Source organism: Pristis pectinata, chromosome 15, assembly GCF_009764475.1.
Source record: "Pristis pectinata isolate sPriPec2 chromosome 15, sPriPec2.1.pri, whole genome shotgun sequence".
NCBI lineage: Eukaryota > Metazoa > Chordata > Chondrichthyes > Rhinopristiformes > Pristidae > Pristis > Pristis pectinata.
The window spans coordinates 2,504,705-2,530,969 of record NC_067419.1 but is presented as its reverse complement, the minus strand read 5'-3'; the positions used below and the strand labels follow the sequence as shown (position 1 = coordinate 2,530,969).

The window sequence follows — 26,265 nt, the reverse complement described above, 5'->3', positions numbered from 1 at the left end:
ATTGTGAATTATGCACTAGGACACCTAAATCCCACCGTCTCAGAGCTCTGCCATCTCCCACCATTCAGGTAATATGTTTTTCGGTTATTTAGAAAGATCTGAGACGTGAGTTTATCACTCTGTCCCTTCCACAGGCTAACTACTTTGGTTAGAGCAGCTGTGTTAATTTGTGCCCGTTCTGATGAAGGATCGCCGAACTGCAGCATTCACTTTGCTTCTCTTCCCACAGATGCCGCCTGACTTGAGCATTTCCAGCATTTTCTGGGTTTTTTTTCCCCCCAGATTTCGAGTATCTGCAGTTATTCTTCATCCGTTAGTTTGTTCTGTTTGGAAATGGATGCGAAAAGTAAAGTTGTTGGGACTAGACGGATACCCCATGCAATCCTGTCTGGGGGATAGGATATTTGGAATATTCCACATCGCAGGAATAACGAGAGCTGTTGTGGTCAGGATCTATGGCATGACTTGACTCAGAGTCTGATATTTGATTTCTCTTGCTGTTAGTGTCCAAATTAGTGGGACCTTGGTAATAGTGAACACAGCTTGGCTCTGGTCAGCTTTTGTGGTCTCCATGTGCAATGGCCTCCAAGCTGGGCTTCTGACTTCCATCCTTCTGAAACTTGTATCCAGGTTCTGTTCTTTACCCCGTGCTTACTGACTTGTGTTGGCTTCTGGCCGAGTGGTATGTCGGTCTTTAAAACTCTCGTCCCTCTTTTTCAAATCCCCCCCTCCCCCCATGATCTCACTCCCACTTCCTTCGTAACTTCCTCCAGCTCTTGAGATCTGTGTTCGAGCACTGGACCATCACATTCCCCCACTCCCTTAGCTCCATTATTGGAAGCGGTGTCTTCAAGTGCCAGGTTCCTGAGCTTTGGTTCTCGCCCTCGGCTTCAGCAAGATGTTCCTAAAAACCTTTCTCTTCAATTGAGCCATTGCTCTTTTGTCACAATATATGTTACTTTCCTCACTGCACCACTGCTGAGTGCCCCGGGATGTTTTGGAAGCTATGAAGTTACATATGCAAACCTATTAAGGGCATGGTTGATAAATGAGGTGTTTGTAAAGTAGGTACAAGTGCACAGACCTGTGGCCCAATTATCCAGCATCTCTGCCCTGGCTCCAATTCATGATGGGCGTGGGTCCTTGGAACATCTTCCAAGGCTTTAGATGCTTAACCCTAAGCTGTTGGCCCGTGTGATGAATGCTGACTGTGCCACACAGCAACCTGATTCCAACCTTGCACGTTGCTCAGTTGAGGTCTCCGCAGAGGGACCAAAATTGGGAGCCCTGGAAGATCTCCCTTTCTACAAAGAAGACAAGATATCTTTATGAGTCACATGAACAACAAAACACACAGTGAAATGCATCTTGCAAACGTATTAAAGGCATGGCTGCTAAATGAGGTTCAGGATCGGAGCCTGGCTTGTGACTACCTCCCCTAGCCTTCCCAACCTCAACCAAGCTGCCTTTCACAAAGGTCGAATGCACTTTGCTACTGGAGAGAGATTGGCCGAGGCTACAGCTCATACCTTCAGGGAGGGATGGGAGAGAACTGGGAAAGGAAAACCACATCCTGGGTTTAAGATTAAGTTCTAATCAGACCAGTAAGTGTAGTCTGTGGTTTAATGAATCTTAACCTTAATTTAAGCATATTGCAAATTTAATAGAAAAAAATGACCATTTTTTAAGCTTGAGGTTATGATATTTAATAAGAATTAATAGAAACATCTCAACGACAGATTTAAAATGGCTATACTTAATAATTTTATGTCTGGAAGCTAAATTCCATCTGTTTTCCTCACCTTACGCTCCTGTCCGCTTTCGATAACATTCCCAGGGGATTGTAGATGAAGGGGTTTGATAAGGCAGGTACAGCATATCTATTTCCTCTTGGGGAATCTAGGAAAGAAGGGCTAATTAAAACTGGGGCCAGAACACTCGAGAGTGAAATCGGCAAAGGCACTTTCACACCAAGTCTGGCGTCAAACCCGAAGTGCTCGTCTCGAAAGGCGCTGGAGGGCAGAACAACTGAGAGTGTCAATTGACGGCGATAGACTTCGGGTGAGCACGGCTGTCTGGGAGGGGAAGGAGCAAAGTCACAGATCAGCTGTGATTTTTAAGGAACTCCTGTTCCTTTCCCCTCTCCACTTTTGTTTGGGCAGCTCAGTGGTGCAGCTGGTCGAGTTGCTGCCTCTCAGCACCAGCGGCGCAGGTTCAATCCTGACCTCGGGTGCTGACTGTGTGGAGCTTGCACGTTCTCCTTGTGGCCGCGTGGTTCCCCCCCCCCCCCCCCCCCACACACACATCCCAAAGACGTATGGGTCAATGGGTTAATTGGCTGCTGTAAATTGCCCCTTGTGTGTAGGCGAGTGGTAGATACTGGGGGGGGGGGGGGGTGTAGATGATGAGGATGTGGAGAATAAAATGGGATTAGTGTCAGGTTAGTCTAAATCAGTGGTTAGCATGGTGGCAGTGGGCCAAAGGGCCTATTCCATGCTGTATGGATCTAAACCCTGAATGATACCAAATTTCTGGCTGAGCACCGCCCCCCCCCCCCCCCCCCCCCCCCCCCCCCCCGGCCCTGAGGGAAGAGTATTCAGCATTGGGACCACTGGACTTGTTAAACAAGGGCCAGGAAGAGAGCAGCTTGGTTCAGTGAGCCTGTCTTAATGAACACAACCTGACCGTGCCAACATTGTTGTTATCAGCACCGTCTTTCAGTTGGAAGTGTGTGGGTTGTTCCAGAGAGGAGTGCAAGGTCCAGGAGGAGGCTCCAGTGTAATGCAGAGGGAGTGCTGCTCTGTGTCTATGGGGAAGGACATCTCGCCCCGTGTATGATGATAACTGATGAAGAGCCCAGCTCCTCTATCAAAAGTGGGCCATTTGGTTGTGATTTTCTCAGGATTGTGGGATCTTGCTGTGTGCAAATTGGATGTCAAGTTTCTGCAACTTTAATTGGCTGTAAAGCATTCAGGGATGTGCTGAAGTCATTAGATACTACATATCAACCTTAAAGCAAATGCGTGATGAGGCTATTTTAATTGAGTATTGATTTCGGGTTCTCTTGTCATAAAAATGCTTGTGTTTTAAAAAACAATTTATTGGGTGAAGTTTTTCGAAATGTCCTGTTGTCTTGAAAGGTGCCAAATGAATACAAGGTTTTTCAACAAAGCTCAACACCACAAGTTCTTCCTCCCTGGCAAATTCTCTCCACCACCCACTACCCGCCCCCCCTTCCCCAATGAAGATATGAAGATGAACATTGTTTGCAGGAGACCAGAGTGGCCAAGAGATCAGTAGCCAACCCTGTGCTGTGCTTTTGAAATTCAACACTCCATGGAAGGCCTCTACTGCTTTCTTAAACCATTGTAGTTTGGAACTGGCAACTTGTTCCACATGTAAAGAAAAACCTACGCTAAACCTTTGTTTTAACAGTTCTCTCCTACATTTATAAATCTCTCCGTGATCTCCTGTGTCCGTAATCTCCTCCAGCCTATAATCCTTCGAGATATTCTGCCCTCCTGACCTGTGATCATCCCTGAATTTAATCACCTCATCACTGGCAATGTGCTTACACCTGCTCTCTATAAATCCCCCTGAACCTCTCCACCTCTCTGAGATGCTCCCTTGAAACCTCTTTGACCATGCTTTCGGTCATCAGCTCTAATGGCTTGGCTCTGCACTAATTTTTGTTTGATAGTGCTCCCACACAGCAGCTCGGAATGCTTTGCAAAGTGCTAGATAAATGGAAATAGTTGTTCTATGCAAAGAGCTCTAATGCGCTGTCCAGTCACACACTATTAACATAGCAGTTCATACAGGCAGCATTCCTCAGCACATTGCTGTTTTAGTGATGTGACTGCAGGGCATTCAATGCCCTGCATTCACAATGAAATGCAATCGGTTAACACAGTTTTGTTACAAATTTTCCCTTCTTCTGGCAGAGAGAAAGAACCTTTTGAAAGTGCGAAAGAAAAATACCATATCCTTCAAACCAGTGTCTAGATTTTAATTTTTTTCTGTGCTTGGTCTTTTGGAAAAGGAAAGTCTGTTGGAATTCACTCTCAAACTACCCTGTTAATCCTCAAATAATCTTTCTGGCATGGGTCAATGAATTACAGAAAACAAGCTGCAGTTATGCAATATTCTCCTGGGACGCGGCACTATACAATGCCCTTTTTGAGAGGCAGCTTCTTGAGGTACTGACCAAGGGCTGCACTGTTCAGCCTTAGGATACTTATTAGTGACAAATGCATTGCACTTTCATTGTGACACTTTGCTGTTAAACTGTTGATGTAAGTAATATTTTAAATATTTTGCAACTGGGCATTGATTTTTGATTTTGACAAACACAAAGTCTCTGTTTAATTTGGTTCTCCCACCTTCAATTTAAACCAACGTACACGTTAAGCACATAACCCAGGGTGATATTTTGGGTACCCTGGAGATGCTGTCTTTTATTTGAAGTGTTAAATTGTGAACCCAACTGCTTGTTCAAGTGGAAACAAAATATTTGAGTAAGAGTAGGGAAGTTCTGGTGTCCTGATCTGTGATGACACTTCATTGACTAAATGTGACTAAACACATCGTTCTGCTTGTTCACAACCCCCATCACCGCATTCAGTTTTCCATTGGTTCCGCTGGCCTGTGCAGTGGAGTGGTAGCAGTGCATTAAGTAGACACGGTGCTCCGAGCTTGACAAGGGGAGTGATTTTTAGCCATTTCCCAATCCTGACTGTTACCACAAGACCTGCTCTGGAAACATGGGTGCCAGGGCAGAGATAACGGGGGACTATTATGCTTATCAATCCCTCTTTCTCCTTCCCCCCCCCCCCCCCCCCCCCCCCCCACCAGTTCCACAGTGGAAAGCCTGCATCCCTCTCTAGGTTGGGTAGTACCAAAGGCAACGTGATTGAGGTCATGGGGAATCAGGTCCTTGCAGAATCCATACTCGAGAGAGACACCAATCTCTGAGATTGGCTTTGATGTGGGCTTTTGGATATTGGTATTGGTTTATTATTGTCACAAGTACCAAGATCCAGTGAAAAGCTTTTGTTTGCATGCCAGCTGGACAGATCATGCCATACATCAAGGTAGTTAAAAGAAAGTTGATGCAGGGTATAGTGTTGCAGCTACAGAGGAAGTGTGGTGCAGGTAAACAAATAAAGTGCAAGGGCCACGACGAGTTACATTGTGAGGTAACGAGTTAGATTTTGAGGTTAAGAGTTCATCTTTAGCATATGAGAGGGTCTATTCAAGGGTCTGATAACAGCGGGATAGAAGCTGTCTTTGAGTCTGGTGGTGTGTGCTCTCAGGCTTGTGTCTTCTACCTGAGGGGAGAAGTGAGAATGACCGGGGTGGGGAGGGGTCCTTGATCATGTTGCCCACTTTCCCGAGGCAGCGGCAGATGTAGACGGAGTGAATGGAGGGGAGGCTGGTCTGCGTGATGGAATGTGCTGCGTTCACGACTGTCCACAATTTCTTCCGGCCTTGGGTAGAGCAGTCGTCTTACCAAGCAGTCGTGTATCCGGATAGTGTGCTTTCCATGGTGCATCTGTAAGGATAGGTAAGAAGTGTCTTGCATGATGTCACAAGGCAACCGCAAGATGGAGGTGAATTTTTGTGGTCTGTTGAATTAGAGGACAGTGTTCCACAGTCCCTCCCAGTTAACGGAGTTCAGGGCTTTACTGAGGTTGAAGAAGGTATGTATACTTAGAGCTTCCCCTTAAATCTGCTCCCTGCATTTCTTGGGTTGTCCCGCGGTGAAGGTCATGAATGCTGTGCCTCTAGTTGAATGAAATCCACACTGTGATTTGGGGAGCAGCTCTTCAGTCACTGGGAGGTGGCACATGAAGACCCTGGTGATGACGACCTCCACCAGGGAGAGCCCTCTATAGATCCCACGGTCAGACTTGTCTCCTCTTTTTGACATTGGTCACGCTTACAGCGTCTCTCAGGCCCCCAGTGATACAAAAGTCGGCATCTTTAAAAAAAAAAGACCATTCAACCCCTGTTAAGATTTGGTTTGCTCCTAACTGCTCAGTTTATCAACCAGCTATTCCTTCATTTTTATTGATGCTTTGCTCCGTGAAAAGTTTATCAATCTCTCCGTTGGTCTACCCAGAGTCTGCAGCCTCTTGGGTACACTTAATTTTTTTTTAAATGCATTTGTAACAGTGCTTTTGAAGTTGAGAAAGGGAGTCATGGTAATCGAGAATGAGGGCACTTTTAGGGAATTTCATTCCGGAAAGATGGGAGTTTAGATTGTTTGCTCACGACACAAGATTGTTTTGTGGGAAGTGTCCAAAATCAAATGGAGAATTCAGAAGTTCCTTTACATGGTGAGAATGTGGCATTCGCTGGTTGGGAGTATTTGAGGCAAATATACATTTGCAATGAAGGGGAAGCTCTTAAGTCTAGAAGGGAGAAGAGACTACAGAGGAATGCTGGTGGGTAGATGATGGGGGACACTGTGTGGGCATGAATGCTAACGTAGACTGGTTTAGTTGTGTGGGTTGTTTCTGGGCTGTAAATTCTACAGTTCTATGTAAAGAAGGTAATGTGGGAGAGGGAATTTATTTTCATCTTTCCAATTGCTCTTGTTACCATAGTGACCTCATGGAAACGCATAAATAGAGCCACGATGCTAAGACCGAGCACCTTGTCATCTGTGATCGATAGCTTCTGTCCACACCCACAGAAGCAAAGGGAAAATTCTTTGGCTGATGCAGATATCATTTTGGTGCACAGACATTTTTTGTCTCATTCCGTCGCTCATAGGAGGAGAGGACAATTTTATTTGTCAATTGCTTTTTACAGCAATAAATCCCAGGTTTGGCTCAGTGGTAGCACTCTTGCCTCAGAAGGTTAAGAGCTCAGCTCCAAAGACTTCAAGATCTAGTGCAGGACTGCAGATCTAGTGCAGGAATGTTGGATTGTTGGAGGTACTGCCTTTGAGATGAGATGTTAAACTGAGTGACCCTATGAATGGACACAAAAAAAAATCATGGTACTATTTCAAAGAAGGCCAAGATGTTCTGGCATATATTGTTTCTTAACCAAGATAACTAAAACAGGTTCTGGGCAGTGTGCTGCTATCTGTGGGAGTTTTATTTATGCAAATTTATTGCTGCTTTTCCTATTTGGTGTAATCGTTGTCTTAAAGTACTTATTTAATGGGCACTTTTGGACAGCCTGAGATTGTGAAAGGCGCTCCATGAATGCAAATGTTTCTTTGACTTTGAAAACAGTGAATGAAAAGAACTAAAAGCATCTTCACATATTTTGCAAATCATTCAGCTCTCTTCATCTCATCACTTGAGTCCCCAGGATCTCAGTGTAGTGCTGGGTCTGTGTTGTTTTGTACCAGTGGGGTACAAGTTGCCCAGAATGCTGAGCTGATGTGTAATCTTGTCATAACTTGCAGTGATTGATAGGGGGGCCCACTTCCATTATTTATCCTCATCCCTTGCCCTCCTGCTGTTGATTGTACAGGGCTACGCTGCTGGGTGATAGTTATGATGCAGTGGTTTCTGCTGGGGTTGGGTAACATCATGCTCTCTGGTGTGTAACCTTACGGCAGGCACGGTAGTGTAGCGGTTAGCGTAACACTATTACGGTGCCGTTAACCTGGGTTCAATTCCGGCTGCTGTCTGTGAGGAGTTTGTACGTTCTCCCCGTGTCTGTGTGGGTTTCCTCCGGGTGCTCCGGTTTCCTCCCACATTCCAAAGACGTACAGATTAGGAAGTTGTGGGCATGCTGTGTTGGCGCCGGAAGCGTGGCGACACTTGTGGGCTGCCCCCAGAACACCCTATGCAGAAGATGCACTTCACTCTGTGTTTTGATGTATATGTGACTAATAAAAAAATCTTGCCTTATTAAAGCTGACTGTTTATAGTTCACTGGCTCAATTAGTAAATACCAGAAGATCCTAATGTCCATTCCCCCTCTGCTTGCCCGTGAGCACCAGTCTCTTCTGCTGGAGAGAACAAGATGTCAGTGAGGGTAAGATCAATCTTATGTGAAGTGTGACCCCAGCAGGGGCCTGTGATCCCTCTCCAGCTCTATAGTAATGAGGCACAGGCTACCTAAAGCAGGCACCTCAAGAGTGCTGGAGGGATACCACCAATGCCGTCTCTGCAAAATTCTCCAAATCCACTGGTGGGATTAACAAGTCCACTTCAGTATCCTCTCTCAGAGCAATGTCTCCAGCATCAAAGGCCTTATTATCTTCAGTTCAAAGTTAAAGTTCATTGTCATACGTGAAAGTACATGTATGCACAGGTGCAATGAAAAACCTACTTGCAACAACATCACAGGCACATAGGATCAGATAAGCAGCATTCACAAGAAAAACAAATTCAGTGCAATTTTTACAAAGAACACGAACAAAGAAAAAAGCTTGTTTTCCTTTTAATGCAAAGTGATCAAAGTGGTCATAGTGTCGCTGTGCTGAGGTAGTGATTAGGGTTGTGCAGCTTGGTTCAAGAGCTGAAAGTTTGGTAGTTTGCAAGGTGGTGTTCTTCTGTCGTTGTTCTTGAGCCTTAACTATTCTTGTTCAGGCTTCTGTACATCCTGCCCGATGGTAGCTGTGAGAAGATGGCACGGTCTGGATGGTGGGGATCTTTCGATGTTGCCTTCTTGAGGCAGCGCCTCCTGTAGATACCACCGATGGTGGGGAGGGATGTGCCCAAGATGAGTCCACTACTCTCTGCAGCTTGTGTTCCTGCGCATTCGAATTGCCGTACCAGACCACGATGCAACCAGGCAGGATACTTTCAATAGTACCTCTGTAGAAATTTGTTAGTGTCTAATTGATAGTTCACATGCACAATACCAGACTCCTGAAACAAAAATTCCGAGTTCTGTCCACAGCAAGAGTGGACGGAACAAATAATCCAAGGATGTCCTCCGTGAAGAAATATAATATCTTCACTGACTCGTGAGAGTCCCTGGCCTCTCAAGGTGAACAAGGGTCATTCAGAATGACATTCACTGGGAGCACACAGATGCCCTTGTAAGGCAGCAGAAGAACACCACCTTGCAAACTACCACTCCCTCTCACCCGTAGTCTGCAGGTCTCGCATTGGCCTTATCGATCACTTCAAACCCTTACAGAACTGGAGTAGATGCAAGTTGTCCTCAATCGCAAGGAACTGCTTCATTCTCACAAGGTATCGGAGGACCTACGAGCAGGATCCAGCAGGGATGCTTCCTCATGAAATTTTCTTAATCGATGGAAGTATTTCAGTTATGTGAAGAATTTAGACAATCTGACACTGTTCTTACAGCAGAGATGATTAAGGGGAGATTTAACAGAAGTGTTCTAGAAGAGTTTGGGTAGTTGAGATGGGGAGAAATTGCTGTCCAAGTGATGCAGATTGAGAGGAGTTGCCAGAGGGGAGGCGAGTTTTAATGCTGCATGTCATGATCTGGAATGCACTGTTGGCAGGGATGACGGAAGTGGATTCAGTGGTAAATTTCAAAAGAGAATTGAATAAAAACTTAAATAGCAAAAATACTTGCAGATAGCAATCACTGGGGAGGGTGTAACTGAAATAACTAGTGTGGTGGGAATGAGCCAGAGAGCCTCTCACCCTGTGATTCCTTTTGAATTACTGAAAACAGAAATCTGTCTGTAAATGAAAGCTCCAACATCCAGGTACTTGGTGTTTAAACAGCCCAAACAGCCCTTTCAAGTGAGACAGAGATTCACCTGCACCTCCCTTAATATCATCTGCTGCATTCGGCGCTCCAAGTGTGGCCTCCTCTACATTGGTGAGACCAAACGCAGACTAGGTGACGGTTTCGCAGAACACCTGCGCTCTGTCCGTAACCACGATCTGCATCTCCCCGTTGCCGGTCACTTCAGCTCCCCCTCCCACACTATCACTGATACGTCAGTCCTCGGCCTCCTCCACTGCCAGGAGAATTCCAAGCGCAGACTGGAGGAACAGCACCTCATTTTCCATCTTGGAACCTTGCAGCCTGACGGCATGAACGTTGAATTCTCCCATTTTAAGTAATCCCCACCCCCCCCCCACAACCCCACCCACCATGCTTCTTCCCTTTCCTAGCCTCTCTCTTTCTACACTTTTTTTTCCTCTCTCCTTACCTTTTGACCCATCCTCCCCCCGTGGGTCTGCTCTCCCCCCCCCTCCCCCGCACCTGCCTATCATCTACCTATCACCACCCCGTGCCCACCCCGCCTCCCCTCTTTTGTCCACCTATCACTGCTCTGCTTTTCCCTCCTATATATTGGGCTTCCCCCTTTTCCTATCTTCAGTCCTGAAGAAGGGTCCCTGACCTGAAACGTTGACCGCCTGCTTTTCTCCACGGATGCTGCCTGGCCTGCTGAGTTCCTCCAGCATCATCGTGTTTTTCATCTAGATTCCAGGATCTGCAGTTTCTCTTTGGTTAAACAACTTGGCCGGTCCTTGGGGATTGAGGACGAGAAGGTGCCTGTATGTGAGTTCTTTCAACGAGGGTGGCCATTGTACACCAGCCACCACAGGGGTTCCACAGAGCCAAGTCTTTTTTCCGATAGCAATGTGGTCTGAGACCATTGGGCGCCAAGTGTGTACTATTTCCATACCTCCAGGTCCAGCACGCGCAGACACAGTCTGACTGCATAGAGACGTAAGTGCTCAGCCGTGATATTGTCCTCATCCTCTCCCTCTGATTCACGCCCTCCCCCCCCCCCCCTTCAAATTATTGCCGCCCTCAGTTTTGTGCACTCTTAGACCAGCACCCTCCCACTTCACTTGGTCCTTCTACCCCACCCCACCCTCTTCCATTTTTTAAAATGTTTTCTCACAACAAGGAAGGAGTTTGTTCAGCCCATTTGAGTCTATCCCAATTCTCGGAGCAATTTCATCAGTCACCTTCCCTCGCTTATTTCCCTGTTACTTATTATCTGTCAGACTCCCATTAACTCCCCCGCCGATCCTTCTCTCACCTACCTGCTCTGGGGGTAATCTGTAGTCACCAATTAACCTGCCAACCTTGACACATGGGAGGAAACCAGAGCAGCTGGGGGAACCCACACAGTTACAGGGAGAACGTGCGAACTCCACGCAGGCAGCACCGGAGGTTGGGATTGAACCCGGGTCACTGGAGCAGTGAGACGATGGCTGAGACACTGGTCGCCCACGGCTCCCTCCCCATTTCCTACACTTCTCTGGACTCGGTCAACAAATTGTCACACCTGCACTGGGATTGTATGCGGTGAGGGTGGATCTGTGAGATACTCCTGCGAGAAGTGTTATGGCTGGGTAATGGTGCTGGGACTGACCGTCCTGCCCACTGGGGGACCACAGCTTGCTGGCATTCGGAAGCACCAGCAGCCAGCCTTGACTCCGGGAGAGAGTGAGCAGCGCCGGCAGCCGAAAGGTTGGGGGAAAAGTCTGGGTTGGAAGGATGTTTAAATTGCAGTGGTTAATTAAGCTCATTTTGTCCTTCCCCATGCCTAATTTGTATGACAGTAATCCTTCTAATTGGAGTGCTGGGCCTGGGGCTGTGTGGTGAGAATAGTCTGGGTGGATGGCTTGACGATCAGCATATATATATTGAAAATTGGAGCTGTTTGCTTTGTTCTGGTCATTTAGTTTTCCGTTTTCAATATCTCCCATCTAGTTTCAGTAACTGCACTCTGAGGCAGGTGCAGTCTGGCTCAAAGGAAAACTTGAAACCCCTTTCTGATCAGACTCCCTGCTGCATCAATATTGGTGAATTGTTTTCTCTCATGAGAGCTCCACAATTGAACTAAAACTTGCTGTCTGTCCCCGCCTCTGCTGACAAAGGCTGCCTTGACATTTTTTTAAAAGAAAACTTCTGATCCTCTTTTTTTTCTAATCCCCTCGATGATTTTTGCCCCTCTGCATCTCTCATCCACCCAGCCTCTCAAGATCATTGCTCGTGCCCCCCCCCCACCCCCGGCTCTCCCCAGTTCTTATTACTCCGTCATTGACGGTGTGCCTTCAGTTGACTTTTCCCCAAGCTCTATAATTTCCTCTAAACATCTCTACCTTTCTGGTTCTTTCAGACACTCATTCAAAACCTGCTTCTCTGGCCGTGTATTTGGTTCTTCGAAGTGAAAGCCTTTGAGTGACAGAGGCGTTTTTTGTCTCTTAGTTTTCCATGAAGGCAGCAGGCAGCAAAGCGACAGGGTCTCGGAGACATTTCTTATTCTGGCTGTGAAAGGCTGCACTGGCATTGTCCCCATGTTAACAACAAATGGACATCACTCATCGGTTAGGTGTGGCTTGGTGTGCAATTTTGTCTGGCTGAGAACTGGAAACAGGAGCAGACCTGCTGAATAAGATCACAGCTGATTTGACTGTAACCTCAATGCTACGTTTCTGCCTCCCGCTGGTAACCTTTCACCCCCTTATCTAGCGTCGATCTACCGTTGCCTTAAAGACTCTGCTTGCACTGAGGAAGAGAGCTGCAAAGACTCTTAACTCTCGAGAGCAACAATTTTGTTTCATCCCTTACATGAGTGACCCCCTTGCTTTTAAACTGTGACATCCCCCCCCCCCCCCCCATAGTTCTGGATTCCCTCGCACGAGGAGACATCCTCTTCATGTGCAGCATGTAAACGCCGCTCAGGATCAGATTTCCAGGACGTTCTGCCTGCTACGGTTCCAATGTGTTTTTGTATTTTTCATTCTCTCTCTACTTGGCCTTGTATCACTTTGGTCCCCACTCTCACAGACATTCCCTTTCTTCCCTCTAACCCCTCCCCTGCCCTGTCTCGAGTCTAAAAGGAGCAGTGGGTTTTCAAACCTGAAATGGGGAAGGAGCCATTCCATTGGAAGTAGTGGAAAGAAATTAGACTAGTGGGACTGCCATCTAATTTGGACTGGGCTCCAACTCCACACTGATTGGAAGCAGATGGAAAGTGGAAACGGTGGGGGACAGAAGGAGATCTTTGATCTGCGGGAGGTTAATGTGGGAATCGTCAGGAATGAAATGGCCATCTATTGCAATGTTGGAGGAACTCAGTAGGTCGAGCAGCATCTGTGGAGGCAAAGGGGTAGTTAACATTTCGGGTTGAGACCCTGCATCAAACACAACCTGTTCCTGTACAGATGCTAACCAGTTTGTCCATGTGTCTTAAGTGGAGAGCATTGGGTTCAGGAAGAAATGAACAGAAATCACTTCATCATCTAAGATGTCATGAAGTATAGTCACTTGTGTAGAAAGCATGAGAGTCAAGATGAGAACAAAAAGATCCTAAAATTGAGAACTAGGTCGTCAGTTTCTGGAGTTTTTTTTTATATAGCTCCATGTGACATAGGAAACCACTTCGGCCCATCGAATCTATACTAGCTCACAGAGGAATCTTATTCCCCACTAATTTTCCCACATTCCCATCAGATCTCCCCAGGTTCTACCACTTGCCTTCAAACTTGGGGCAATTCCCCGCCGCTAATTAACCTACCGACCCGCGCGTCTTTGGGACGTGGGAGGAAACTGGAGCACCCGGAGGAGCACCGCGCGGTCACTGGGAGAGCGTGCAAAACTCCACACGGGCGGCACGTGAGGTCAGGATTGAACCTGGGTCACTGGTGCAGTGAGGCAGCAGCTCGACGAGTTGTGCTGCATTTTGATGGATGGGTAAACGTTAGCCGGGAGGTTGGAGAGAGAGCCCCTGTTCTCCTCAGGATAGTGGGTGTGGGAATCTTGTACATCTTCCTGACAGGTGATAGATGGGCCTTCACATGTTCTGCATTGACAAGGACGGAGCCTTCAATCTAGGTTCTGCCACTAATTGGATTTAAAAAGATTTGAAGCTGTGTCATAGAAAGGCAGGAGGAGAAATGCTTTAACGTGAACATTGGGAAGGGAATGAAACAGCCAATAGGCATTGTGAATGTGCAGTATTGACTTCAACATCACTTTCTTCTGTTCCCTTTGCTCTGGAATGTACCTGGAATAGAGCGAGTAAGGGGGGCGGTATTGGGAAGAGGAAAGCTCCCTTGTTGTTTAAACCTCAAGCGTACACGCTGCCATATCTTCAAGGCAATGAGGTGCAGATTTGTTTCATTTTCACGAAAAGTCTTGACGCTGACCCCTTTCCCAGTTCCTGGGAGTGTCGATTGGCCACCTGAGTTACCAGTCAAGTTACAGAGTGTGCCCTCTTGGGTGAAGGAAGTCGGATTGTGCTGAGTTCAGATGGACAGGCATTCCAGCACCTCGTGTGTGTGAATGCTCACAGAGATGCTTTCAACGCACTGTCACTGTATCAAGTGATCCATATAGAGGTCTAAATCCTATTCCACATTCCGAGCATGAGGCTGCCCTGTGGATTTAACCAATTGTGGACTGAATTTGACTCCATTGCAAAATGGACTTTACCCGGAAAGTAGTTTGAAATACTGAAAAGTGGCTTGCTACTTAAACTGGGAACATTTTGTATGTCGGAGAAGCTGGTAATTTTGGATAAAATCCAAGAGAGATCAGGGCCCTTCATAAAAGCTGAACAAACTAGGGATTGTAGAGGCATCTAAGTACACAGAATGGTGAAAGTTGGTGGCCAGGGCTGGAAGGGTTAAAACAGAGGTGAGTTGTATAAATTGAGCTTGTATTACACCGAGAACAGACAGTGGTGCAGTTGTAGAGCCACTGCCTCAGCATCAGAGACCAGGATTCAGTTCTGACCTTGGGTGCTGTCGGTGTGGAGTTTGGAATTGGTTTATTATTGTCACATGTACTGAGGAACAGTGAAAAACTTGTGTTGTGTACCGTCCATACAGACCAATTCATTACAACTGTGCATCGAGGTAGTACAAGGTAAAACAATAACAGAATGCAGGTGTAACAGTTACAGAGAAAATGCAGTGCAGGCAGACAATAAGGTGCAAGGTTATAACTAGGAAGATTGTGAGGTCAAGAGTCTATCTTATATTAGGGAACTGTCCAATAGTTTTATAACAGTGGGATAGAAACTGTCCTTGAGCCTGGTGGTACTTGCTTTCAGGCTTTTGTATCTTCTGCTCAATGGAAGGGGGGGAGAAGAGGGAATGTCCGGAGGGTTTGGGTGGGGTCTTTGATTATGTTGGCCTCTTTACCGAGGCAGCGAGAATGTTCTCTGTGTGACTGGGTGGGTTCCCCCCCCCACATCTCTAAGACGTGTGGGTTGGTAGGTTAATTGGCCGTTGCAAATTACTCCTGGTGTGTAGGTGAGTTATGGAATCTGGGGGGGAGTCAATGAGATGTGGAGAAAATAAAATGGGATCAGTGCGGGATTCATGTGGATGATGCTTGGTGCAGACTTAGTGTGGTGAAGGGTGAGAGCTCTTGATCCATATACCTGTCTAAATGTCCAGTGTTTGGAAACCATCTATTACCCAGTTTCAAAGGGCCTCATGTTTACTGTTTTTGATATCCCTATTAGACTTTCTTGCCTTATTTTCTCCTCGAGAATATGAGTGAAGGAACACCTTGGGTGAAAGTTACAAGATTAGTGGTTGGTTATGTGATACTATTGGAACTGCAGTGGTGAATCTTTGGGAGTCTCTACCCCAGAGGATTATGGAGGCTGGACAGTTGGCAGTATTTGAAGAGGAAGTAGATACATTTCTTGGAAGTTCAGGGAATGAGGGCTATGGGGAACTGGCACAGAAGAGGAGGTGAGGCCAGTGTAGATCAGCCATGATCGGATTGAGTGGCAGGGCAGGCTTGAGGGGCCGAGTGGTCTCCTGCTCCTGATCTACTTTTGAGTGGGTGGAGCTGAATATGTGAGGATTAAGTATATGGTCTGGATGGATTGGATTAGGATATATTAAGATAAATTAGAAAAGTGATAGCAGATGCAATCGTAGATAAATTAAAAATTCATTACAAAGCGAATAGGGCCAGTGGAAAGCTTTATATTAAAAGAGAGTAAACAAGTAATTAAACAGATTAATCAAATATTTGTTAGTTGTATTTTACAGGAAAAGACAGACTGCCCACTGGAAATATTGGGGAATTGAGGATCCAGTGTGAACAAGGATTAGGAAAAGTAGTGTAGAAATAACTGGGGCTTAGACTTGAAAGACTCATTATTTTTGGTGACAAACACCCTCGCAGGTGTGTAGCTTTCTGCATTGAAAATAGATGCTGCTAATCTTCCAGCATTTCTAACGTTCCAAAACTGTCCCTGTGCATTGTATCCCTAAGTGTTCAAGAGGAGGAGAGAAAGATACCCAGAACTGTAGGCTGGTTCGGCTAACGTCAGTAATACGGAAATGCTACAATTTGTTGTTCGGGGTTTGGTAGCAGTACAGTTTAAAAAAAAGTGAATGTTTAGGCAAATTCTACACTGTTAACTGAAAGGAGAATGATGCTTAACAAATCTAACAGTTATTTCTGGTGCAACAATTGCAAAGTAGATGAGAGGGAATAGTTGGATGTCATACTTAGAAATGCATTTGATAGGAAGTGTTGTACGAAATTATGGCTCATGGAATTTGAGGTAATATATTAACAGAAGCTCGGTTAAAGCAGAGGTTGGTTTTTGGAACGGTAGGGTGTGATTGGTGGATCAGTGCTTGCGATTCAGTTTTTTGCAAGTCACTTCAGTGACTTGGGTATGGAGGTCAAGTGTAAGGTATCAAAGATTGCTGACGGTACAAAGCTAGGTGGGAAAGTTAGCTGCGCAAAGAAACCTACAAAAAGATTTTGACTGGTTTAAAAATTGGGCGAGAAGACGGCAGGGAGGGTAATAGGAGAAACGAGAGGTTGGAATAATGGAAAACAATATTTTTTTAAAAGGCGAGGGTAGTAAACGTTGGTATTTTGAGGGGCAGTGTACATGATTCACCGGGAACTTAACATGTTGCTTCGGCAAGCAATCAGAAAAGCAAATGGTACACCAGTGAAGTGCTTAGAATAGAAGAATAAGGAAGGGTTGCAGGAATTAGTGTTTTAATGAAACCAGTCATAGGATACTGCATGGTCTCCTTACACAGAGAAGGTTTATTGCTTTAGAATGAGTGTAGTGGTAGCTTACTGGATTGAATCTTTGGATGAGGGTGTTTGTCCTATGAGGAGGATTGCTAATCTATTCTTTCCTCCAGAGTATAGAACATGATATGAGAAAGCAAAATAATGCAGCTGCTAGAAATCAGAAATAATAACAGAACTTACAATAAATGCTCAGCAGGTCAGGAAGTATCTTGGAGGGATCAGTTCATGTTTCAGGTGAAGGTAAGGTGGATATGAAACGACTGAGGAACATCTTGTGAAAGGTTATGGACACCAGTAGGATATTTTGGAATGAAACTCCTATTTCTCTGTGGTGTCCACTGTGTAAACTTTATGTGACCCCAGGATTTCCCAAAGCCCTTCATAAACAGTGAAGTACTCTTGGAAAAGTAGGCACTAGCTTAAGATAGGAAGGTGTGGAAGCCAGTCCATGCACAACAAAATTCCTCACACAGCAATGAGTTAGAATGTACCAGGTGTTGGCTAAGGGACTACTATTGGCTAAAACACTGGGGAAACCGCCCTGATTAATACCATGTAATCAAAAGTAAACATAAAGGACAAAGGAATAGGTTGATGGTTGGGAGGAGCCTTGAGTAGCGTATAAATTCTGTTGATGGCCCGTTGAGCTATGAAATACAATCTATGCAATTAGATGGAAAATTATAGGAGTACTATTATTTCTTTGCAATCTTAATTAAGGCTCATCTAGGCAAAGCAGGTTTAAGCACACCCAGCCATGATCTCAGGATCCTTCCCACCTCTGGTTTCAAATTTTGAAGAAGACTGGCTCTAACCTAGTCAGTCATAATCCTTCAGTGCTATCAGTTAAAGGCGAAGGAAGACCTGGCTCTTGGGAATTCTTGGCACCAATTAGGCACACTCAAGGTGGTTGAAATAGGTTCATGGCCAAATGTGCCTTTGGGCCCCAATTTCTATATCTGCTTAATGGACTGAATTTGGGGCTGTTCTCTCAAAGGTTTGTTATTTGTGATGAGCAGTGGTTTTGCATTCAATACCTCCTTGAAACAGCATGCGGTGGCATTTGTGTAACGTGCTGGCTGGGCAAGACTTCTGGGCAAGATGGGAGTCCAAAACTAGAGGGCAAAGGTTTAAAGTGAGAGGGCAAAGACAAGAGGGACCTGAGGGGCAACTTTTTCCACACAGAGGGTGGCAGGTATATGGAATGATCTGCCAGAGGAAGCGGCAGAGGTTGGTACAATTATGACGTGTAAAAGACATATGGACAGGGACGTGGATAGGAAAGGTTTGGAGAGAGATGGGCCCAACTAGGGGACTAGCTCAGTTAAGCAGCTTGGTTGGCATGGGCGAGTTGGGCCGAACGGCCTGTTTCCCATGCTGTATAGGACTCCGTTTCTGCCCCCTTCCTTCAGTGGACCAGATAGCAACTGGAAGCAAGTTGGGAAAAATTGTAGCTGGAGTAGATAGCCCCTCTGTGATTCCTAACAAGTATCACTGGATGTCTATGTCAACTGTACCTTCCCACTGTATCCCAGTATTAAAATCTATCAATCATTTTGAATATGATTGGGCATCCACAGCTCTCTGGGCTAGAGGATTCCAAATATCCACTGTGCAGAGACTGTACTTCATCCTGGTCCTAAATAGCTGACCCCTTACCCGGAGGCCTGGCCTCTAATTCCAGGTTCTCCACCCAAGTAAACACTTACCTGCAGCCAAGCTAAATCCTCTGAGAAGTTTGTGTGTTCCAATGAGATCACCCCTCATTCTTCAATGGTTCTATCTGGTCAATCATAGGACATCTTGTAAAGAATCAGTGTAATGAATCTTCAGTGCACTCCCTTCTTAATCCGGTGATGTTGGGAATAGAAATTGATATGTCCCGGTTAAGCTGCTGTGTGACTTGAGGGAATGATGTGCCTTTGGACCTGCTGTTCTTGTGCAGGGTGTTAGTTCAGAGGCTTGGGAGGTGCTGTTGAAAAGCCTTATGAAGTCACTGCAGTGCACCTTTGGGCAGGGTAATAGGGAGCTCAAGTAGCCAGACCCTAGCAAGACGAACGAAGCCACTGTGGAAAATATTAGATCTTTGGTCGAGTGGATCATGGCTCAGTGCTTGCACTCGTGTCTCAGAGTCAGATTATAGATTCCCACAATTTTTACCCCTTAGCCAAAAGCATTTGTGATCGTTATTTTGTAGTATGTGAGGCTCTGATGTATGCAAATCGTCAGAGATGATTCCTGCATTCTAACGGTGTCCATTCTTCAAAAGAACGTAAGCGGCTGACAAAGGGTTCTTGGCCTGAGACGTTAACTCTGATTCTCGTTCCACAGACGCTGCCTGACCTGCTGAGTGTTTTCTGTTTTTATTTTGGATTTACAGTGTCTGCAGTTATTTAGATTTTTTTTCCCTATCATTGGCAGCGCTGCTCTACAATTGCCACCTGGCAGGTTTGGATTCAATGGCCTTGGAGGTCAAAGTCAAGTTTATTGCCATATGCACAACTTCATGTGTGCCCAGGTACAATATGCACAATTTACTTGCAGCAGCATCACAGGCACATAGCATCAGATAAGCAGCATTCACAAGAAAAACAAATTAAATTGTAGACAATTTTTACAAGGAAGAACACAATTAGAACCCAGAATTAGAATCCATTGCAGTACAAAGTGATCAGAGTGGTCATAGTGTTGCTGTACTGAGGTAGTGATTAGGGCTGTTCCAGTTGGTTTGAGAACTGAATGGTTGAAGGGAAGTAGCTGTTCCTGAACCTGGTGATGTGGGACTTCAGGCTTCTGTATCTCCTGCCTGACGGTAGCTGTGAGAAGGTGGCTTGGCCCGGATGGTGGGGATCTTCGATCGATGTTGCTTTCCTGAGGCAGCACCAATGGTGGGGAGGGATGTACCAGCGACGTATTGGGCTAAGTCCACCACTCTCTGCAGCTTCTTACGTTACCTTTTGCGTTTTGTCTGTGCAGGTATGGGCTCGCAAGTGGAAGTCTTTTCCCCTCACACAATTCAGTCAAGTGCCTTCTGCAGTGTGAAGAAGCTGAAAGTGGAGCCGGGTTCTAACTGGGATATGACCGGGTATGGTTCTCACAGTAAAGTCTACACCCAGAGCAAGAGTACGACCATTGCACAGTCAACAGTCAGCGCCTCTCTTCAAGTTACCAATCCCACTCTATCCTACGAGCAGACGGTGATATTTCCGGCCAGCGCCGGCCACATTGTCTTCACCACCGCCAACAGCACGTCGGGGTTGGTGGCCGTGTCTGCTCAGGCCTTGGGGGGTCCTCAGAACCTGACGCGTCGCAGCACCGTGAGCCTCCTCGACACCTACCAGAAATGTGGCCTGAAGCGGAAAAGTGAGGAGCTCGAGAACCCCAGCAGCGTGCAGATCATCGAGGAGCATCCGCCAATGCTTCAGAACGCCACCAGTGGCGCCACTGTTGCCACGGCGGCCACCTCCACCGCCACCTCCAAGAACAGTGGCTCGAACAGCGAGGGTGACTACCAGCTCCTGCAGCACGAAGTGCTGTGCTCAATGACCAACACGTACGAGGTGTTAGAGTTCTTAGGCCGGGGAACGTTCGGCCAAGTGGTCAAGTGCTGGAAAAGGGGGACCAATGAAATTGTGGCCATCAAGATTCTGAAGAACCACCCTTCCTATGCGCGGCAGGGTCAGATCGAGGTGAGCATCCTCGCCCGGCTAAGCACAGAGAGCGCGGATGATTACAATTTCGTCCGGGCCTACGAGTGCTTTCAGCACAAGAACCACACTTGCCTTGTCTTCGAGATGCTGGAGCAGAACTTGTACGACTTCCTGAAGCAGAACAAGTTCAGCCCGCTGCCCCTCAAGTACATTCGGCCCATTCTCCAGCAGGTGGCCACCGCCCTGATGAAGCTCAAGAGCCTGGGGCTGATTCACGCTGACCTCAAGCCGGAGAACATCATGCTGGTGGACCCAGTCCGGCAGCCCTACCGAGTCAAAGTGATAGACTTTGGCTCAGCCAGTCACGTGTCTAAGGCCGTCTGCTCCACTTATCTACAGTCCAGGTATTACAGGTAGGTTCAGGTCTCTAGTCCCTGTCGTGCTTTTCCCTCGCTTTACGTCAACGTGGGTTTGCTGTCTTGTGTTGCTTCGAGGCTAAAGTGGTGTCAGGCTCCACTTACTGAGAAACAACCCTGTTGTTTATTTAGTTTGTTTGGAATAAGTTAATTGCTTCTTTCTTGGCTCAGCCATCCTCAAATCTGGCTTGCCGGTCATTAGCAAAGCCACTGCAGCCAGGTGAAAGTCTTCCATTGTTTTGATTTACCCTCCACATCTTCTCCTACTACTACTACTACTACTACTGCTCCCTCCCCCACAATCGGAGACTTTCTGGGAGTTCCCCACGGAATGAGATGGAGATCAGAGGGTGCAAGGAGTTCCTGACCCCAAAGGGACGGTTTATTCCATCCAGTTGGTCGATGCCGGTGTTTATGTTTCTTGTGTCACTGTGCAGGCGGTTCCCGGGTTACACAAGGGTTCTGTTCCTGAGAACCATTTGTAAGTCGATCTTCTCTGTAGGCCACAAATGTCCATTTTCTATAGTGACCCCTATTGTATTGCTCTACATACATGCTATAATTCTTTCATTTCATTAAATAATCATGCTAACACTACCCAGAATGAAACTAATGGGATATATACTGTATCCAGTCATTAATGAATACCATTAAACATTATTATTTTTACTAGCTTGAAAAATGCTTTAAAAATGTCTGCGCCAATTGGCTTAAAGTTGGATTCCATAATGCAGATCATCTGTAACCTGGGGTGCTCCCCTGTGCTCCGCGTAATCTGGGCAATCCTGTGTGTTTATTGTGCTTTCCTTTGCATATGTCAAGAAGTTAGAATGGAAATGGAATTGTAAGCATCAGGCGATTCGACATATGGAATAAATGGCAATGCAGAGGAGGAATTAGGATATTATGGAGCCTTGGAAGGTGTGTTTAAGGGGACACTTAATGTGAAAGAACGGTGTGTTGTGTGCTTTGGGTGTGGTGGAGCAGGGGACTGCACGGACAATTTTTGTGCTGTGTATTCTTTTCCAATGATCTGTGGGATCAATAAGCACATGGGCTGGAGTATCCAGTGTAAGGATTTGGGGTGATCTGACGTATGTCGGGAACATTGTGAGTGAACAGGCGATGGGAGAGACGGGGGAGGTAAAGGCAGTGATTTAGTTGGGCTGCACGGCACGGCAGGGCACGGTCAGGGAGAAGACACAATGCTCAGAATCTGATGTGGATTTTGTTGTGATGAATGCTTCTCTGGTTCACGAAAACAAGATAATTTCAGACAGATTTGTATATCGTTAGTGTTTTATAAATGCTGTAGTGCTCATGGCTTTGTGTACCTTTCTTTCTCTCTCTCCTCCTGTCCCCCTTAATTCCCCCCCCTCTGCCGAACCCTCTCCTTTCTCCTACCTCTCCTAACATCTCTTTGCATTCTTGCCTCTCTCCTGTGAGGGATGTTTGGTTTATTAATTCGGGGCGATGGACTTTACTGGGAAGGCCAGCATTTATGGCTTATTGCCTGTGGCGAGCTGTCCCCTAGAACTGTTGCAGTCCTTCTGGTAGACCTGATTCCATGGCTGGGTCCAAATCCTGGAGGTTGGGTAGAGACCTCCAGGATTTGGACCCAGCAATACACTTACAAGGCAGAATAGTGTGCAGAGACACAGACTGCAGATGCTGGGATCTGGAGCAAAATAAACTGCTGGAGGAACTTGGGCCAGGCAGCATCTGTGGAGGGAAATGGACAGTCATACTGCCATCTCCCCTCTATCCTTCAGTCCCGATGAAGGATCTCGAACCCAAACGTCGACTGTCCATTTCCCTCCACAGATGCTGCCCGACCCGCTGAGTCCCTCCAGCGGTTCGTTTTTTTTCCCCTCTTGCTTCAGAATGGTGTACGACTTGGAGGGGGAGCCTGCGGGTGGTGGTGGTGGTCACTGTGTCCGCTTCCTTGGCAGTAGGTGTTACAGGTCTGAGAGGCGTTGTCGGAGTTGTCAAGGTGAGTAAGCGCTGTGCATCTTGTGGATGGCACACACTGCGGACACTGTACTCATCCAGGCAAGGAGGGAATACTGCATTACGCTCCAGGCGTGCCTGGTCAATGTGACAATGCTCTCGGGAGTCGGGAGATGAGCACTAGTATGCGTCTGGCTTGCACATTCCTTCAGCTCCATCACCACCGTGCCTCATTGGTGACTGAGACTTCATCAGCCCCGGTCTCGTTCCTTGAAACCACAAAGAATTTTGGTTCCCTGTTCTATGTTCAGACTTGTTCTTGCGTGGCTTGGCGGCTAGTTTCACTTGGAAGCTCTCCTTTGGAGGGTTTGGGGACCTTCTGTAGTTATTAGTGCATTATAAATGCAGGTAGTTTTTGAGTGTCTCAGTTTGTCATGGAAGTGGGCCCTTCAGCCCACCGAGTCCATGCCAACCATCAGGCACCCATTTCTATTAATCCCCATGTTCCATCACTGGTCTACACACCGGAGGTAATTTGCAGTGGCCAGTTAACTTACCAACCCACACGTCTTTAGGATGTGGGAGGAAACCGGAGCATCTGGAGGAAACCCACGGGGTCACAGGGAGAAGGTAGAAACTCCGCTCAGCCAACACAGGAGGTCAGATTTGAACCTAGGTAACTGGAGCTGTGAGGCAGTGGGCTCCACTAGCTGCACCACTGTGAGTAGGTTCTATTGAGTGGGGAAGAGTGGTTGCTATACAGTTCTACTGTAAACCCTGGGTGGTGTCCCCTATATTGAAAATCCAGTCAAAGAACTGACCAAACTTGAGTAGCATGGGCCAAAGTGCAGTGGTCCCCAAGGCAGACAAACCATCCAGCAATGCAGAGATTGCAGAGCGACCCTTCAGCAGAGCAAATCGTTTGCAGACCAAGTTGTCAGGGGAGAAAGGTTTTATGAAGATAAAACACTTTCATGCCTGTGTCCAGGTTATTGGAGATGAAGAAATTCAGCATTTCTTGACAATTACTGGCCACGAGGGTTGTACTTGTAAACCAACCCAAGGGGTAAAATTGGCATCAAAAATATTCCAAGTGACTATGGATATGATGTTCTGGGGATTGCGTGTTGTGACAAAATGGTGTTACTTCACCTGCAATGGCTATGGTGGCAGAGCTCTCCCAAATAGTAGATCATGTCGCGTGCTGTTGAGTTCAAACGAAGCCAGTGTGGCTTTCGCCAGATGGAGGGGGAGGTGCTTGGATGTGTGAGGAGATAAACATTGGGGCTGCAGCTAATAAACAAAACAATTGAGGCCGTTGTCCAAGACAGGAATCCCAGAAGTACTTGGATTATCTCTAAGTATGATCCAATGCTATCCCAGAGTCATAGTCGTGGCGGCATAGGGACATGCACATGGAAATGCATTCTTTGGCCCACAAAAGTTGCATTCACCATCAACTACTCATTTCTACTAATCCTACATTAATCTCTTTTTATTTAATTCTCCCCACTTTCTCACCAACTCCTCACGGACTCTACCTCTCATCTACACACTAAGAGCAATTTACTGGCCAATTAACCAACTCGTGGGGTGTGGGAGGAAATCAGAGCACCCAGAGGAATCTGACATGGTCACAGGAAGAACATGCAAACTCCACACAGACTGCACCCAAGGTCAGGATTGAACCTGAGTCTCTGGCGATGTAAGGCAGCAGCACTATTAACTGCACCACAGTACTGTCCATGTCTGTGTTCCATTGTTGGTGAGACCAAGTCATCCCAATCTTGCCAACTCCACTGAATATTAAGGACATACCATGGTGCTAGTCTAAGGGCCAGTGAAATGCCTTGGACCTGCTCAGGAAAAGCCTTGGCAGTGAGTTTCTTTCAGTGTATTGCAACCCCAGCTGTGTGTTGGATGATTTTTTTGGTCCTCCCTACAACTGGGCTGGAGCAGTGATGTCACGCAACTGAGGGTGTGCGCGACATTGGGTCACCGAGGGTATGCACCAAAGATTAAATGCGTGCACTGCCCCAGGAGTTGACCAGAAGTGGGAAGGGTTCTGCATGGCCCGAGAAGGGAAGCATCGGCGGTTATGTTTGGAGTGACGAGAATCCACCAGTTCTTGCCGGGAAAATACAAGTTACTGACCACAAACTTCTGTTATGTCTGGGTCCAGCATTTGCTCATCCATTGATGACTGCATATCAGTGAGGAGGTGGCCGTTGAGCACACAGAGTATAAAGCGTCAAAGCAAAACATTACGGAGGAGGTGTTGTCAACTCTTCCCCATGACGAGGCCACAATAGGCATAGAGAATACAGTTTGTACTGTACATGTGACAGGTGACAGTTTTTCTGTCTTGGCAGTAGCCAGCACTGCATAAAAGGAACCAATTTTGACACAAGGGGTCTGCATTAGAGGCTTGGTGGATGGACAGACTCTGACACCGGTCTGTCGGAAGCCATCTCATCACAAATTGTCTACCAGTTACGGAGATGTAAAATGGGGACTAGGGCTAGTGATCCTGAAAGTGGCAGGTGAAGAGTATGAACAACTCCATGCACACAACACCTGGGTAGGGACCTGTGAGGGTAGTGGATTGTCTACAGGCTTGGCATCAAGACATGATATATCAGGATTGTCAAACTTGGGTGTGGAAGTGGTAGACGAGTCCACTGTGGAAAAAGGAATGGAGATTTTTGTTTTTCTAATTGACAGCCATTCAATGTTGTTTAAAGTCAAATACGTTGCTTCATGGACCATCCTGTAAGGGCAGGCATGGTAGTGTAGTGGTTGGCGTGACGCTATTACAGCGCCAGCGACCCTGGTTCAATTCCGGCCGCTGTCTGTAAGGAGTTTGTACGTTCTCCCCGTGTCTGCGTGGGTTTCCTGTGGGTGCTCCGGTTTCCTCCCACATTCCAAAGACGTATGGGTTAGGAAGTTGTAGGCATGCTATGTTGGCGCCGGAAGTGTGGCGACACTTGCGGGCTGCCCCCAGAAAGCTCTACACAAAAAGATTCATTTCACTATGTGTTTCGATGTACATGTGACTAATAAAGATATCTTATCTGGATGGCTGAGAAATTAAGATCCATCTTTGCTATATGTGGTCTGCCTGAAGAAGTTGTATCAAATAGCAGTCCACGGTTCAGACCCTTTCAGTTTGAATGGTTCATACAGACAGGTGAATGACTGGAGACTGCTTCACTTCCCACCACCCACTTTCCAATAGGGAAGCAGTGAGGTCTGACCTGAAACGTGAACCATATTCCTCCTCCCATAGAGGT

At 46.7% G+C, this 26,265-nt stretch overlaps 1 protein-coding gene across 7 annotated transcripts in view; it reads left to right on the top strand.

The window, feature by feature from the left end:
- The window catches only part of hipk2 (homeodomain interacting protein kinase 2), a 200,902-nt gene that overhangs the window by 28,807 nt on the left and 145,830 nt on the right, over nucleotides 1-26,265 (top strand). For 6 of the 7 annotated variants that reach the window (XM_052030921.1, XM_052030928.1, XM_052030925.1 and 3 more), the window contains one exon: nucleotides 19,933-21,019. In XM_052030921.1, the coding sequence (XP_051886881.1) occupies nucleotides 19,933-21,019 (1,087 nt within the window). The remainder of the gene's footprint in view (nucleotides 1-19,932; nucleotides 21,020-26,265) is intronic. The other variant, XM_052030923.1, reaches the window with a different exon arrangement.